Here is a 15,991-nt window from a genome sequence, read left to right as displayed (position 1 = left end):
TAATGTAGCATTTCGTAAACAGATACAGCCACGGTATCAGTAGCTGCTTGTACAAATACATTTCTTGGAATGGAAAAAGTCGCAGGCAAAGACAATCGGTGGAGATAACGCATTATGGACCCTAATTCAGATCTGATCGCAGTACAAATTTGTTCTCAAAATGGACAAATCCATGTGCAGAGAGAGATAAATTTGGGTGGGTTGTGTTGAAACTGAAATCTAAATTGCAGTGTAAAAATAATGCATCCAGTATTTACCCTGCACAGAAACAAAATAACTCCCCAAAATCTAACTCTCTCTATACATGTTATATCTGCCCCACCTGTAGTGCACATGGTTTTGCCCATTTTGAGAACAAATTTGTACTGCAATCAGATCTGGATACAGGCCTATGTGTAAAATGACTTGTAGTGCACGAAACATAGATGTAGATGGACACATATGTAACTGTCATCTCTGTTGGGGGCATGGTCAGTGCACTGTGAGCTGATGGCCATGCCTCCTGTCCCTCTGTCTACTCTGAATCTATTTAATTCTGCCCAGAGGTTGAACAGCAGGACATTTTCCGACATAGACACAAGTGACTGTGTAAGTGTAGATATTTTAAACAAGTTTAAACATTTTGTTTCCTAAAGTCAGAGCTCCTAAATGGCCCAAACATATGTGGTCCTGATAAAAGGGGCGTGGCTTCACTGTAATGGTCATTTCCACAGAGCCACTTCCCGATAAGGCGCATGGTCTATGGGAAAGGTGCATGGCTTTGCAGAAATGGTTTTGATTGTAAAGCCAGGCCCCCATTTTGCCACTGTGGGGGCATGGCCAGTCCCGCTGTCTCTATAAATAGACCATCTCTTAACTATTGCTCTGCTCCACAGAGCCGCAACAGACAGTGGGGACTTCCAACTGGGCCCCCCACCATGGTACACTACCCAGGGTGGGATGCTGTACAGTTCCAAAAAAATGGGACTGTCCCGTGAAAGTTGGGGCAGTCGGGAGGTATGGTTTAGATGTGGTTGAACTAATAGTCTGGTTCCAGACCTTTTAGGTTCAGAAGACTGTAACTGAAAAGTCCACGCTGTATCCAACTCACAGAAATAATAATATATTTTGTAGTGTGTTCAAGCAAAACAAATGACTCCCAGCTGCCTTTATCCGCATTACTATTGGGATAGCCCTTGTTTTTTCTATTTCACAGACTGTATACAGCAAGTGCACCCATTGCAAGATGAGATGTGATATTAATTCATTTTCTTTTAATTACAGTATAAATCAGTTTTGCAACCCCCAAAGCCAGATTCAGATAACAACAGTGTAAAGGAGAAATCCAATAAACTGCCCATTGATGGCTGTAAAAGCCCTAATTGTCCCGACAAGCAGATCGATCCTGACCTGTGCCACTCTCCAGCAAACTATAATCATCTCACTGGTGTTCTGAATGAGGAATACAGGAGTAAAGGCATTCTAGAAATACATTACTTGGATTCAAGTATTCGATTGCCAGATATGGCTCCAGATTTAACAAGTATGGAACGTGAAGAATGGAAACAGGTGTGTATAATATCTCATGTCTACTGGACAGTAATAGTCATATCTCACAATTCCCAAGTACTGGTTGTACAGATAGTCCTATTAAATGCCAGTAACTAGGACTGGAACAAGCATATTTATTAAGAACTATGGCCCTTATTCTGATCGCTTTGCTCAGACGCGTTTCTTTGTCTAAACTGACAACTTTTCAAAGGAATACTTGCCCAGTATCTGGTTAGGGTTTTTATACCTCTGTCAGCTACCATTGACCTGGTCAGGAGCTTGGGGGCAGTTGTGCTCAATGGTAACTGACAGATGAGAGAGGTGCGTGTCCTACAATAACCTCAAATCTAAATTTTAAAGTGTAAAAATAAAGCCATTTATTTACTCTGAAAGCAATAAACATGGGTCTTTGCCTGAAATTGAGCAAGAGCTTTTTGTGAAGATGTAATATGTGCAGAGAGAGTTAGATTTGGGTGGGGTTTTACTTCAAAGTGAGATCTATATTGCAGTGTAAAAATAGTATTTTCCCTGCACAGAAACAAACTAACTCACCCAAAATGAATGTTCTCTGCACATATTACATCTGCCCTCTCCCCCCCTCCCCCTGCAGTGCACATAGATTTGTCCAATTCAGAAGGAATTTGCCTTTGCAAGTAAACCCGATTAAGGACCCTAAATGTACATGAGAATGTCCCTGTTCTGCTTTCCCTGCAGCAGGCTGTTAGAATGACAGAAAATGCACCTTGTTATCTAAAACTGCTGACACAAAGTTAATTATGTAAAATATTATAAAGGTCTCTAATACTGTAGTAGCAAAGTGATATTTCAGCTAAATGGGTTTCAGTTTTATTTGCACCTATCCCAAGTTACGGAATAACATTGTGCAGCACACACAACTCTGCTGGAACCCATAACCAATCACAGTTATGTTTACGGTTGTGTTCTTACCTGGGCTAGGAGGCTGACACCGGATTAGTGGCGCACAATGCATAGTGTAATTACAGTTTATCTGATATAGCCATTCCACTATTTACTAGCTCCCATGAATGTTTTAATCTTAATGATCTGTTATTGTACCACATTACTCAATTTAGAAATATTACAAATTATTATTTGTACTTGCTGATATATATATATTTTTTTGCCTGCATTTGTTTATTGGCTAAGATTGTTGACATATTGTGGAGTGACCCAAAGAACCAAAATGGATGCTTACCGAACAGTTTTCGAGGTGGAGGTTGTTACTTCGGGCCAGATGTAACCACAAAATTACTTGACAAATACAATTTGAAAATGTTGATCAGGTCACATGAATGCAAACAGGAAGGTTATGAGTTATGTCACAATGGAAAGGTAAGGGAGCCCAAAAGTGAAATGTGCATTATGGGGGGAATTCAGTCCTGATTGTACGTCCGCCAATTCGCAACGGCCAGTGTTCAGATAGATGCCGCCCCGCTAGGGAGAAATCTCACCTTGCGCACTAATGTTATCGCTGTGCAAATGGATCAGTACTGCTGAATATCTATTCGTGCAAATGATTTTTGCACTGGGCACCAGTCATCTCAGGATCTATGTAACCAGAGACTTACTCGGATTCTGCAATGAAAACAGGCATATCCGGCAGTTGCTGACGTCACTCACCCTCCCCTTTCCCTGTCACTCCCAGTGTTTTGTCTGGCACTCCTAGGGTGACATTTAAAAGGATGTGATTCTTAGTAAGGTTCTGATTTCGCACCATATCGCATTTTTTCAAATCGCGATTTTTTCAAAGAAATGAATGGAATGCGAATCGAGGCACAAAAAATGCGATGTGAATAGGAACAGTACCACTAGTCGCTTGGTATATAAATAATGAATCCAATATCGCACACCAAGTTTTAATAAATCACATGCAAATTACACAAAACCATTACACAAAATACACACTGTTAAAATACTGCTGGTAGCAATTACTCTAAAATAATCAAATAGACAATTTAAATGACCAATATGGATGGTAGGACCCTGAGATTAATGCAGACCAAATAGTTAGATTCCACAAGATGAACTGCACATCCATGGATTAAAGTCCAAGGGCCCTTTAACAAATGCGATGAGTAACGCAAACAACTGGTGCTCACTTACAATCGATGTGGGTGAGTGTCCCCTCTATGCAGATTGATATCCGGGTACATCAGGTGCATCCAGGTGTTGGTATCGGCATCCGAGGCCACCCTTAATAGCCCTCCTATCTATTGGATATCGGCTCACCACAAGTGTGGCTCCTGGATAGCGTTACTGTATGATTTTACCACACAACTCCACAGGCGATGCAGCGCCTAGATAAAGTCTTGCTTTAATTGGCAGCGGTAGGTGTAGCCAGAGTGTGCCTGAACAGTATTCGGCGGGCGGCTAGAGGCATAGTCTATATGCGGTGAGCAGGGCAGCTGATTGCTAGTGAACCGCTCTCTGTAAGCCGTCAGCTCCTGCTTGTGCGGCAGAGACTCGCCGTATTGTGCCGATTAGGCAGGGGGGTATAAGCAGTCAACGATGAGCAGGGCGGCTGGGTGCTCGTGAGCCGCACTCTATAAGCCGGGTGTCAGCTCCTGCTTAGCGGCAGAGACTCGCCGCCTTGTGCCAATCACACTGGGGGGGATAGGCAGTTTGCTCAGAGTTCTCTCCCCCTGGGTCACCGATGTGGGGGGTTGTGTGGGATCCTTAAAAGACAAGTTTTGCCGCGCACCGGGCGGCTTTGTCAATTTGGAATGAAAAATGTGATAAAGTGCAAATTTTAGTCATGAAAATGTGCGAATATTAGTCATGAAAATGTGCAAATTAACGCACATGTGCGATTTGTGTAAAAAAAAAGGCATAGAGTCCCCCCCATGCATGCTGGGACTTGTGGTTCTCCAAGTCCCTGCATGTGGTGCATGCTGTTGGGACTTGTAGCTCCACAACAATGTAAAATCGTTTTGTCTATTTTTAAACAACAATCAGCCTGGTGCCCACAGCCCAGGGCCACCGGGAACAGCCCCAGGCTTCAACCTGGGCAGGGTTGACTCTAAAGGGGGAACCCTTTATTTTGGGGGTTCCCACTCCTCCAGGGTCCCTGTCCAGGCTGACCAGCCACAGGGATGAATGATTTGGCCGGGGTGAACTTGCGTAAAAAGTCTCCCCCAGCTGTAGCATTGCCCTGTTGGCTGTTTGACAAAATGAGTAAGGGTCCCCTGTATTTTGGCAACCAGCACTGTGCCCCAGTGCTGGTTGCCAAAATACAGGGGACCCCTACTCATTTTGTCCCCCATATTTTGGGAACCAGGACCGGCCCTTGAGCCAGATACTGGTTTTAGAAATCTTGGGGATCTCCTGTTTTTTGTCCCCTGAATTTCTAAAACCAGGACCGGTTCTTTGAGCCCGGGCTGGTTATGCTCAGGAGGAGGACCCCACGCTGTTTTTTATTTTCACATTTTTACATTTACACATTTTTTGGACAGAACCATGCACAGGTCGCACTGGTCTGTGCATGTCAAACTCGTCATGTAGCGTTTTTTGGTAACGTTTTCGAAAAATCGCATCCTATGAAATTTGCGAGTTGTATTCTTTACAATGGGAAAACATCTTGAAGTGTGAGAAAAAAATCGACACGTCAAAATGTGCGATTTTCACAGCAAAAAGTGGGATTTTTACCTCAAATCGCACCCTATTAAATTGGTGATTTCAAAAAAATTTGCAAATTCAGCCCTTTTTTTTTTACGAAAAATCACAAAAGTCGATATATCTCATCCTATTACATGTCACCCCTATAGTGCTACTTGGCACACCCATGAAGCGGCCGGTTCTCACCCTCTGACACCTCCTTCCTGTCAACTTGCTAACAACCAGCAGTTTATTAAAGTAGCAGGATTTTATTGCAGAGCGGCCTCGCGCATGAGTACTGTGGGGCATATCACATGAGTACTGTGGGCCATATCTTTGCGCAGTCTATAGATCATTTCTGGCCATACAATCATGTCTGAATGAACACCTAAATGTGTCACTGAGTCTGTGTATGTATCTGTCTGTTTGTCATATTCATTATAAAGTTTTATTTTACTAGGAAATGATTGGTCTGATACAAGAGCATTGTGAATACGTCCGCTGAGTGTAATACTAAATGTTAGTAACATGGCAGGCTTCCTTATGGGTGCATGACTAACAATCCATTCTTGTATTGAATGGGCAACAATTAATTTGATTTATCAACATTTGTGCCTTTAGGGATTCTCTATAATGTTCATAATAAGAGCCTCGCTCTAGTCAGTCTCATAGACGTCTTATAATATTCTCACACTACAACCATATGGAAACATAGCCAAGTGGTAAGCGCTAAATGATCCATCACTTTAGGCAGAATAGGAGATCAGTCATGGTACTAGGGTAATGAGGACTGGAAATGTACCAAAGCAATTAAAGGATAGTGATACAGGCAGGGCCGGTGCTAGGGTGTTCGGCGCCCCCCTGCAAACTAAAAATTTGCGCCCTCAATGCCTGCTGAAGGCACACGATGAAAAAAACACATAATGGGCTTAGTAGCAGTAATACCATATGTAGATATGTAGACATTTTGGTGCCCTGTGTTAGAAAACAAATTCCCCCCCCCCACACACACACACACAGACACACAGACAGCAAAACCAGTGATAGTGCGCGCCGTAGGAGTTACATGCTCGTTGCCAGTTACATGCTCGTTGCTCGTTACATGCGCGCCGTAGGAGTTACATGCTCGTTCTTGCTCAAATACAGGGGTTACATGCTCCTTACTAGGGGTTTCATGCTCGTTGCCACAGAGTTACCATTAAATGCTTATATGGTAAAGGTAGATAGCAGTTTTGGCAGTACTGTTGCAAGGAGGGGGTTAGGTAGCTCTGGCCCTGGATAGATATATGAAGCTAGTATAGAAATAAGACTGCATGGGGGCGATAGGTGTGTGGAAGCTGAATAAAAATATTTTTGTAATGTGAATAAACATATTTATTACAATTTGTAAGGTTATTATAAAACTAAATAAAATAAAAACAGTCACATAATACATCACAATACATTTAAAAAATACACATATGTGGGTGAAGACCTTTTGGTCTAGGCCTTGATTGTCGAAAAAGCCCTAATCACACAAAGGTTATCTCCGTGTTATAGGGTTTATGTGCACAAATGCGCCTTATAATTTAAAGATAATATCCTGATATGCTGGATGTCCCCAATGTTACAGGAAAATTATTCCACCCAGCATATCAGGATATTATCTTTAAATTATGAGGCGCATTTGTGCACATATACCCTATAACAAGGAGATACCCTTTGTGTGATTAGGACTATTTCTACAAAAGATGTATACCCGTGACACATTGATTTTTTTTTTGTTTTTTTTTATAAAGCTTTTTTATGTGGCCCTGATTTCGCCTTTTCCATTTCAAGTTAATGGGCAATTTAACAACATATAATCTATTTAGTTTGACAAACAAAAATACTATGAAATGTAACTTTTTTGAAGAAAAAAAATGAATCATGAATTATGAATAAATGACTAAAGTAAATATAATAAATAAAGCTTTATAATTCAAGCTATGGTTAAAAAAATAGAGTATGATATCAGCTATATCAATTGCTCACATACTTTACCCAACATCTACTATATGTCCTTATTGGCTGGAGGAATTGTTATGCTACTTCTTATCCTAATTTATACAAGGAGACAGAACTGTTGTCTATGAAACAATGATCTGTTATCGCTCTTAACATTGTGTTCTCAATAGCATGTTTTGCATTTGCCTGATCATACCACATATACTTGGGGTTTTTCCCATAACAAGTGTTCAAAAAGCAATCTGTTTCTTGCAGGTTATAACCATATTTTCAGCATCTAACTACTATGAGGAAGGAAGTAACAGAGGAGCGTATCTCAAGCTGTGTCCAGACCTGACTCCGCGCTTTGTGCAATATCAAGTCAGGAAGTGCACGCGCAAACTCACACTGCACCAAAGGTTTGGGAAGACTTTCTTTTATTTGTGTTCAACTCAAGTATTTCTTTATCTTATTTCAGTGCAGTGATTAGTAAAATTAAGATAGATAGATAGATATGGAGCCACATTTTCAGAATAATAAGCACCCTAATGGCCAATGTCAGCCCAAACTCCCAGTTAGTAAAACCCTTCTTATCTAAAATACAGGAGGAAAGGGTCAGCTTTATATGAGAGGTATGGTGGAATGATCGAAAGGCCCATCAATAACAGCTCAAGGCACCCAAACTGGCATCTTATTAATGCAAAAAGGCTCATCTAGCAGGTGGTGTTCCTGACCCCAATATGGCAGACTCATCATAATCTGTGTGTGTTACTGGGGAAAGAACCACAAGTGCTACCACCAGAACTTCTACTCTTCTTTTCCGCACTCACCTACAAAAGACCGAAAATGAAGGGGGTTATTCATACCTGATCCCATGGCTTCTAATTTGTAGTTGCCGCCTAGTCAGAGTGATCTCCCACTCTGTGCAAGAAGCAAACAGCCTGTGATTAGCTTCAAATCCATTCGCAACTCACTCACCATCGAATGATGTCCAGTGTGTGCAGTCTGTGTGTAGCCCAGGACTTACTCGGCAGCTGGGATAGAAACAGGCTGATGGGGGCCGGAGCTGCGGTCACATGACTTCGCTGAAACCGCCTGGGCACGCCTTCATTTATAATATTTCTTTTTCAGAATGCAGAATATAATTTACAGTACAATAATAATACAATTATATAGTATTCTGATGGATCTGCACTCCTCTCATGTATGCAGCACAGTACATGGAAGAGGGGGGCACTCATCAGACCTGTATGTAGGAAAAAGCATCCTTTATTCCTATGTTTCGGTACTGCGCCCATTGTCATGGGCAATATGTTGATGGATGCAGTCCCAAAACGTACATTTGTATTCTTAAGTGCCACCTTCTTCCATGCTAGCTATATAAATACAGAGGGCACTGTCACCACATAAATATATACAATTGTGTACAGCGCTATAACGCTAAATGAAAAATATTTTATTTAAGCTAAAGACTAAAATAAGACTTATAAGGACATAGATCGTAATAACACATCAATGTCAAATGGATGTGGGGCACCCCCTTCATTCTATACAATACCCAGCTAAAATTATTAATATAAAATATGAATAAATACAATTTGATTAAAGCTGCACTAAATATATCCCTGCAAACGTGTAATACTTTTCCTATCGTATTATTTATCCCCGCTTTGCAGGGTAAGTGCTGTGGAAGACTCGGCTCTCAGAGCTCTACGTGAACAATTTTTTGCCCGTCGCTCTGACCTTATGAAAGCATTTAAAGAGTATGATTCTAAAGGGACAGGTAACTACTTCCATTCTCCATGCGCCTTCAGTAATACCGTGTTCTCACTGCCAGTGAGAAATACACGGCTTTTACCCGGCAGGACTGCAGGGATTGACCCCTGTTCTCACTGCAAGGCAAATTCCTGGGTGAAGAAGTTCTACCCGGTGATTTGCCTTTTAACATGGGTTTTTATGCAGTGAGAACGGGTCAACCCGTGTCTGCATATCCGGAGCTCAAACACGGGTAAAAAGAAGGGTTCACACTACAAAAAAAACCTAGACCCGGGAATTTGCCTGCAGTGAGAACAGGGTATTATACATACCATAACATTACTGCTGCATTAGGGCAATGCCTGTGTCATGTGTGTCAGAAACAAATGATATACCCAATACATGAATAGATGACAATTCTAAGCAGGATGTACAAGAAAAACCTACTCACAACAATATTCACGCGCTGATAAGTATTACACTTAGAGACCAATTAATAAACGCTGCCCTTTTTCTGGGATGGGTGTTATGCTGGGTACACACCAGGACGACTAGGGCCCGATCCCCACAATCTAGATCCAATTCCGATCAATTGGATGTAGATTGTGTGCTGATTGGGCCCTTTTCTGACCTGGTGTGGACCGATACCGATCCGATGCGCGGTCCCGCGGGTCGGTCGGTCGTTATTGAGATCCTACCTGCTGCAGGTAGGATCTCAATGACGACCATACAGCCGGGTGCGGGTCGCCATCAGATCGGACCCGCTCACGGTGCACATCATGAGCGGGTCGTGCCCCCCTGCGTCACCGTGAGCGGGTCGGACGAGCCACTGACGACACGCTCACGATGTGCATCGTGAGCGGGTCGTCCTGGTGTGTACCCCACATTATTCACAGTTGCAGTCCATATAGAAAGTAATTGCAAACTTTTGTCTAGTACACCAAACTGAATTTTTCCACTAGCTACGCCAGTGGGAATATGGGCGCTACTGAGAGCAACACATCTAATAATATAATATAAAAAGAAGGACATTTAACACTGCTAATAATGCCGACAGTCACATCATTGTAGTAACTGATAACAGAAGAAACAAAGCTTATTTTAGGGATAGAGTTAGGCTAAAATATCATACTTGACGTTATGACAGTTGGTATGTTATATGTTATACCAAACCCATTTAAGCAAATTCTGGATAAATGGTAACTTTAATCAGCACTGGATACTATATAGGGGCCTTACTAGATGTGAATGTATATTTATTTAACTCAACTACAGTATATGTGTTTGATAGTTAAATGTGTGTTTTGGGGCCTTCACAATTTGAATCCTGTGCATTCTACTGTGGCGTTTACCAGGCCATAAATATATTTTTTAATTACGCACAATACAAATACTAAAGCCGAATGCATCTGCAAATTTTTATATATATATCATCACAAGGTCCAAGCCCTCCTCAGACTGGAGTTACAGCACTTGGCTAGGAAATCATAGCAGAGCACCACAAACCAAACTCCTTCTGCTTCATGCAGAGGGCACCTCAGGGACATTACATAATCATTCAGCTCAAGGCGCCGTGTGCCGGATGACGCACCAACAGTTGGGATTCCGAAGGTCATTTCTCCGACATCAGAAACCCGACTTTCGGACAGTTATACTATACCCCTAGGCGCCCCAACCACTGGCTCCTTAAGGGGTGTACAGACGGTGCGATTGCCTTGCTGTTTGATCCTGATTCAATCAGTATTGAATCGGGATCGAATAGCACAACAAGCAAACGCATTTGATTTGGACTATATACTGTAGTACAGATCTGTACTAAATAGTCTTGCCTCAACAGTCTATTTTTTCTCTTCGATTTTGATGCCGCCGGCTGCACAGCGGGATTGTGTCAAAATCGAATGCATCAATTTATTATTTGATTTTGCTTATGTAATCTTGGGCCTGATTCAGACCTGTATGCTGTATGTTCGCAGCCTAGCAAACAGGTAAACGCCGCCCAACTGGATTGAAGCTCGCTGAAGCCGTTCACTACAAATTGAAGCTTGCCTAAGCTTTCCGCAAACCTCGAACATCGGGGACCGGGCTGAATTCAGACCTAATCGTACAGGGCTGAATCGGCCCTCATGTATACGGGGCATTAGGCAAATGTTTGGTGTTTCTAATAGAAGTGTTATCCATACATTAACAATCTGTTCCAATAGTTGATAGAACAGAGTATAGGGGAAACATAGCGACAGAGGTGGATAATAACAGGAAGGAGAGGAAATGAGCTTTCTTTGTTTCCTCTGTCCTATCACATGATTCATTTTTGTGTGCTGTTCTTGTGTCTATTTTTTCTTAATGTACCAAAAGCTGAGGACATAAATATATTGACTATACTGTAATTACTTGCTGTATTATTATATTCCTTCTGTATTTATATTTAAAATTATTAGGGTAATTTATATTAAGTCCGGCATTAGAAAAGGGGTTTCTTCCTTTATGTTATTTCCCATGCATTTTCTTTGTGTCTGCTTTTGTGCTACATTGTGGTGTCTCAGCACTCAGTGATGGCAGATAAGTATTTATTTGGCAAAGGCAAGACCAATGCAAGGGAAAACGGCACCCTAGGCAAAACTTTTACCTGCTGCACCCCACTGAAAACCCACTTTCAATCATCTTAGGTGATGTGGGAACCCCCATCATAGGCAAATGCAGTTGGGTTTCTGGTTGCCTGGAAACCCCCCTCCTCTTGGTAAGTGCCGTAAATGATGACAACAATAGCACTGGTATATAATAACATCGCAATAGACCAGAGAGTAGCTGTCAGGAGGAAGAGACAGGAGCCTTACCATGAAGTGGGAGAATGTGAGCTTAGAAAGTGCAGTACTGGTTCTATTATGTCTGTGTATGTATTTAGTATGGCATGTTTAACCTCTTCCTGACCACTTATCTTATTTAAATGTTTTAATCAGCCTATACTATAGAGCATCTGTACTGTTAAATATTAATACTGTATTCCATACTGTATCCAGTGTAAAAAAAATACCAATTTTCAGGGCTGTTACCACTACCCCAGATGCCCATACTTACTCCAATGTGCTGCAGAGTGGGAGACTTTGGATTACATTTGGAAACTCCGCTCTAAAAATCCTGCATTTGCCACTGCCCATGCAGGCTCACCAGGGTGATGAGGAATGTTTCTTTTATAGACTTCCTCATCTTTTTCCCAGGCAGCCTCAGCAGGCCGTCCTCCTCAGGTCCTGGTGCCCTCAGTCAGCTGTCTAATGGAAGCACCAGCCTTTGACATGGGGCACCCCTGGGTAAATGTCTTCTAGATAAAGATACCAAGTTAATATCCTATTTCAATAATTATACATTCAACAGGACATATCTCTATCAGCGATTGGGCATTAGCAGTGGAGACTATCCTTCATCTAGGTCTGCCTTGGAGGACGTTACGTTCAAGACTTGCCCGGCTGGCTTCTAATGGCAATGTAGACTATCTGTCATGTTTTGAAGACCTTCAAATGGAAAACCCCATTAAAGAAGTGAGTGCAATATGTTTCTTCATGTTATCACTGATAACAAAAATGTATACTATACTATATGCCCTTTCTGGCATTTTGAATTAACTGTTCTTATGTACATGATATTAAACCTGTAAAAATAAATATAGAAATAACTTAATGTCACCTATCAGCAGAGATTGTCAGATTAAAAATGGCTACAACCTCTGCTTTATGGAAAAGGCTGATTACAGTAATTGATACAAAAGTACCGTCAGGATTTGTGCTTGATTTTGTTTTGAAATCATGTCAGTTGTGACACTACCGTGCCGGTAGTGTCACAACTGACATGATTTCAAAACAAAATCAAGCACAAATCCTTAATCAGCCTTAGCACCAGTACTTTCATGTAACCGTTTGTCCTGATGAAAAGACAGGTATCCCTTGAAATGTTCACTGGATAGCCATCCTATAAGCTGCAGTAAATTTGTCCGTTAATGAATCTCCCAGGGGCACTTCTTGGGGACTCTGCTTCCCTTTCATCAGGCGTGCAAAACAGAATCCCTGATAAGCAGCCCCAGGAGACCTGTTTTCCCATCCGATAACATGTGTGTCCACCAGGAACGGGTGTGGTATAGCTCACAGACAATGTCTAGTCAGACAGTCAATAGGTAGACACCAAAAGTTAGACATGCATTAGTCAGACATTGATAAAAGTTAGACATGCGATAGTCAGGCATTGACAAAAGTTAGACATGCATTAGTCAGACATTGATAAAAGTTAGACATGCGATAGTCAGGCATTGACAAAAGTTAGACATGCATTAGTCAGACATTGACAAAAGTTAGACATGCATTAGTCAGACATTGACAAAAGTTAGACATGCGTTAGTCAGGCATTGACAAAACTAACAACACATGTAATATGTTGACATGAAAAATCAATATGTGTACATGGACACCATATAAGTGTGGTTATGGTATATTAGATCTACTGGGTGAGATTTAATAGGATGAGAGATTCAGAAAGTGAAAGATTTGGTAAGAAATCTCCAGTTTTTTTTATAGACTCAATCAGTTACACTGCAAATCCAGTTTGATTTTGCAGTGTAAATGATTGCCGCTTTAAAAAAACTGGAGATTTCTTACCAAATCTCTCACTTTCTGAATCTCTCATTCTATTAAATCTCACCCACTATGTCTAGGTCTACAGTCATATGGTCAACCGGATTTAAAGGTTGACAGGGTCCAATGGTTGACATTGTAAAGGTTAACACGGTCTAAAGGTCAACAGACATTACATGCTTTATAGCATAAATCACTCATTTACATGTAAGTATATCTTGCTGTACTTTATTTTTAACTTCTTTTAAAAATGATGTCATCTTAACGGTGTATTCTCTTCCTGACCAGGTTCAACCAAGTTTGGTAGAAACCTTATACAGATACAGGGCTGACCTGGAGATTATATTCAATATAATTGACAAGGATCACTCAGGTAAATGTTTTCCTTAGTGTAGCAGATCTGCATTAAAGCAGTCAAATGTCTTAACTGCATTATTGTAGACAACTCATTATTTGTTGTTATTGTTAGTATTATTATTATTATTATTATTAGAGTGAGGTATTTTTGCAATGATAGTCTAGCAATCATGGTGGGTACTGGGAGGGATCCGATTGGATCCCTCTGGATAAAATTGGCGAGGTATGATCTCCCAACAGTCGGGATTCCGATAGTCACTAAGCCGATTTCGGAATCCCGACTGCTACAAAGTCCTACGACGCTCCTTGCAGGCTCAGTTTCTCGCTGCACTCGCCACAGGTTCTATTATCCCTCTATGGGGGTCGTGGACCCCCACGAGGGAGAATAGCCCCTGTAAGTCAGGATTCAGATGTTGGCCTATTGACTGTCGGAATACTGACTGTTGTTGGGAGGTCATCTGGCACCCATGTGCTTCTTCATTTGATAATAGTTTTTTTTTATTTCAACTATTTTTGCTTCATTTAGGCTTAATTTCTATTGAAGAGTTTCGTCAGACTTGGAGGCTTTTCAGCTCCCATCTTCACATCAGTATAGATGATTCCACTATAGATGATTTGGCCCACATCATAGATTCCAACAAGGATGGCAGCATTGACTTCAATGAGTTCTTGGAAGCCTTTCGTGTGGTTCATAAATTTGAAAGAAAGGACAGTAAATGAAGTTGAATGTGTTCTGATAAATGGGTCTACAGTAAACCCATCTATTCTAAAGGCACTTGCTGTATCCTTACAGTCGATGGTGCTTCTCTGCAGGAAGCAGGTACTGGCGGCAGCATGGGCTAAACGTGATCCACCGATGTGTCATGAAGAAGAGAGGCTTGTACAAAAGTGGTGCAGCAGACAGTGAGCGGACCTTGTGGATCATCAGCAAATGACTGAAGTTATAATTAATATTTGACTTTTTAAACTTTTGGAATGGGTCAAAAATGATCGTTTTATTAAGCAGACATTGCTCTTAGTTTTTTAAAAGCATATATTAGTCATTTTGTACAGAAACTGAGTGGTTTTTTAAAAGTGGAGATGTTGCCCATAGTAGTAACCAACCAGGTTCTACTTATTTATCTAGCACCATCTAGAACAGTGGTTCTCAACCTCGGTCCTCAGGACCGCCCAACAGTGCACGTTTTCCAGGTCTCCTGGCAGGTACACAGGTGCACTCATTGTTCACTGACACATGTTAAACGTTCACGGGTCGGCTAATTACTTCACTTGTGATTCGGTGTGGTGACCTGGAAACCTGCACTGTTGGGGGTCCTGAGGACCAAGGTTGAGAACCACTGATCTAGAAGCTAATATACAGAATCTGACTGTTTGCTATGGGCAACACCCCATCTTTAATAGCACTCCCATCTTATTACATTTACCTCTCTTTCTCCTCCTTGATGTGGGTGAGGTTTGTTATATCTGGGGTGTGTTTTGGTCATGTTCGGGTGTGGCTTGGACATTACAGCGGTAGGAATTAGTTTGCCCTTACTTTGCCTTTAATAAAATAACGCGATGTATGTAGCAGCCTTTTTTTTATTTTTATAAAAGTTCTTAATACTATTTAAGTTAATCAGGAATCAGGAAAATAATAGTTTGTATGATTAAACAAGAAGAATTTTCTATTGTATATACCGATATCTGCTACAAGTATTTAGCACCTTTTTAATGATGGTAAGGGTTTTGCTAGAATATATGAACTAGAGTTGGCATTATAATACATGCAGGACCTTATAGGAATACATTGGCTATGGGATAATGTCATATTAATAAGCCCCCATATTCTGATAGAACCAGATGGACCTACATCCCAAAGAAGACGGAGCTATATCTGCTAAAGTAAGGGGTGAGTGAGGAAAGGGGTGTGGCTTATTATGTTTTCATGATTCAAGTCAGCCTATTGGGCGTGCCGACCTTTTTACTGTCAACCTAGTTACTGTCGACCTAATATGTGCACCCCATTCCTCACTACATTCTAAAAATGTAATAAACCCTGGAACAGCATTACTGTGTGAGATGAAATATAAAGACAATGATTACTCCTTTTGGTACTTGTTTCCTAGCACGGCGCCCATCGCATCGTATACCATAAGACTAAATATGGTATACGATGG

The 15,991-nt window shown here is 41.3% G+C and overlaps 1 protein-coding gene across 1 annotated transcript in view; it reads left to right on the top strand.

Moving 5' to 3' along the window:
* Positions 1–15,320, top strand: part of PPEF1 (protein phosphatase with EF-hand domain 1) — a 44,960-nt gene extending 29,640 nt beyond the window's left edge. Inside the window, exons 11-17 of the mRNA XM_083171004.1 lie at positions 1,264–1,548; positions 2,698–2,883; positions 7,387–7,529; positions 8,787–8,893; positions 12,232–12,395; positions 13,767–13,851; positions 14,362–15,320. Of these exons, the coding sequence (XP_083027130.1) occupies positions 1,264–1,548; positions 2,698–2,883; positions 7,387–7,529; positions 8,787–8,893; positions 12,232–12,395; positions 13,767–13,851; positions 14,362–14,555 (1,164 nt within the window). The 3' untranslated portion in view covers positions 14,556–15,320. The remainder of the gene's footprint in view (positions 1–1,263; positions 1,549–2,697; positions 2,884–7,386; positions 7,530–8,786; positions 8,894–12,231; positions 12,396–13,766; positions 13,852–14,361) is intronic.
* The last annotated feature ends 671 nt before the right edge of the window (positions 15,321–15,991 follow it).

This window comes from Crinia signifera, chromosome 2 (genome assembly GCF_055691185.1).
Source record: "Crinia signifera chromosome 2, ASM5569118v1, whole genome shotgun sequence".
NCBI classification, from domain to species: Eukaryota; Metazoa; Chordata; class Amphibia; order Anura; family Myobatrachidae; genus Crinia; species Crinia signifera.
The sequence above is the reverse complement of the archived record's forward strand: the minus strand, read 5'-3'. Positions and strand labels throughout refer to the sequence as shown.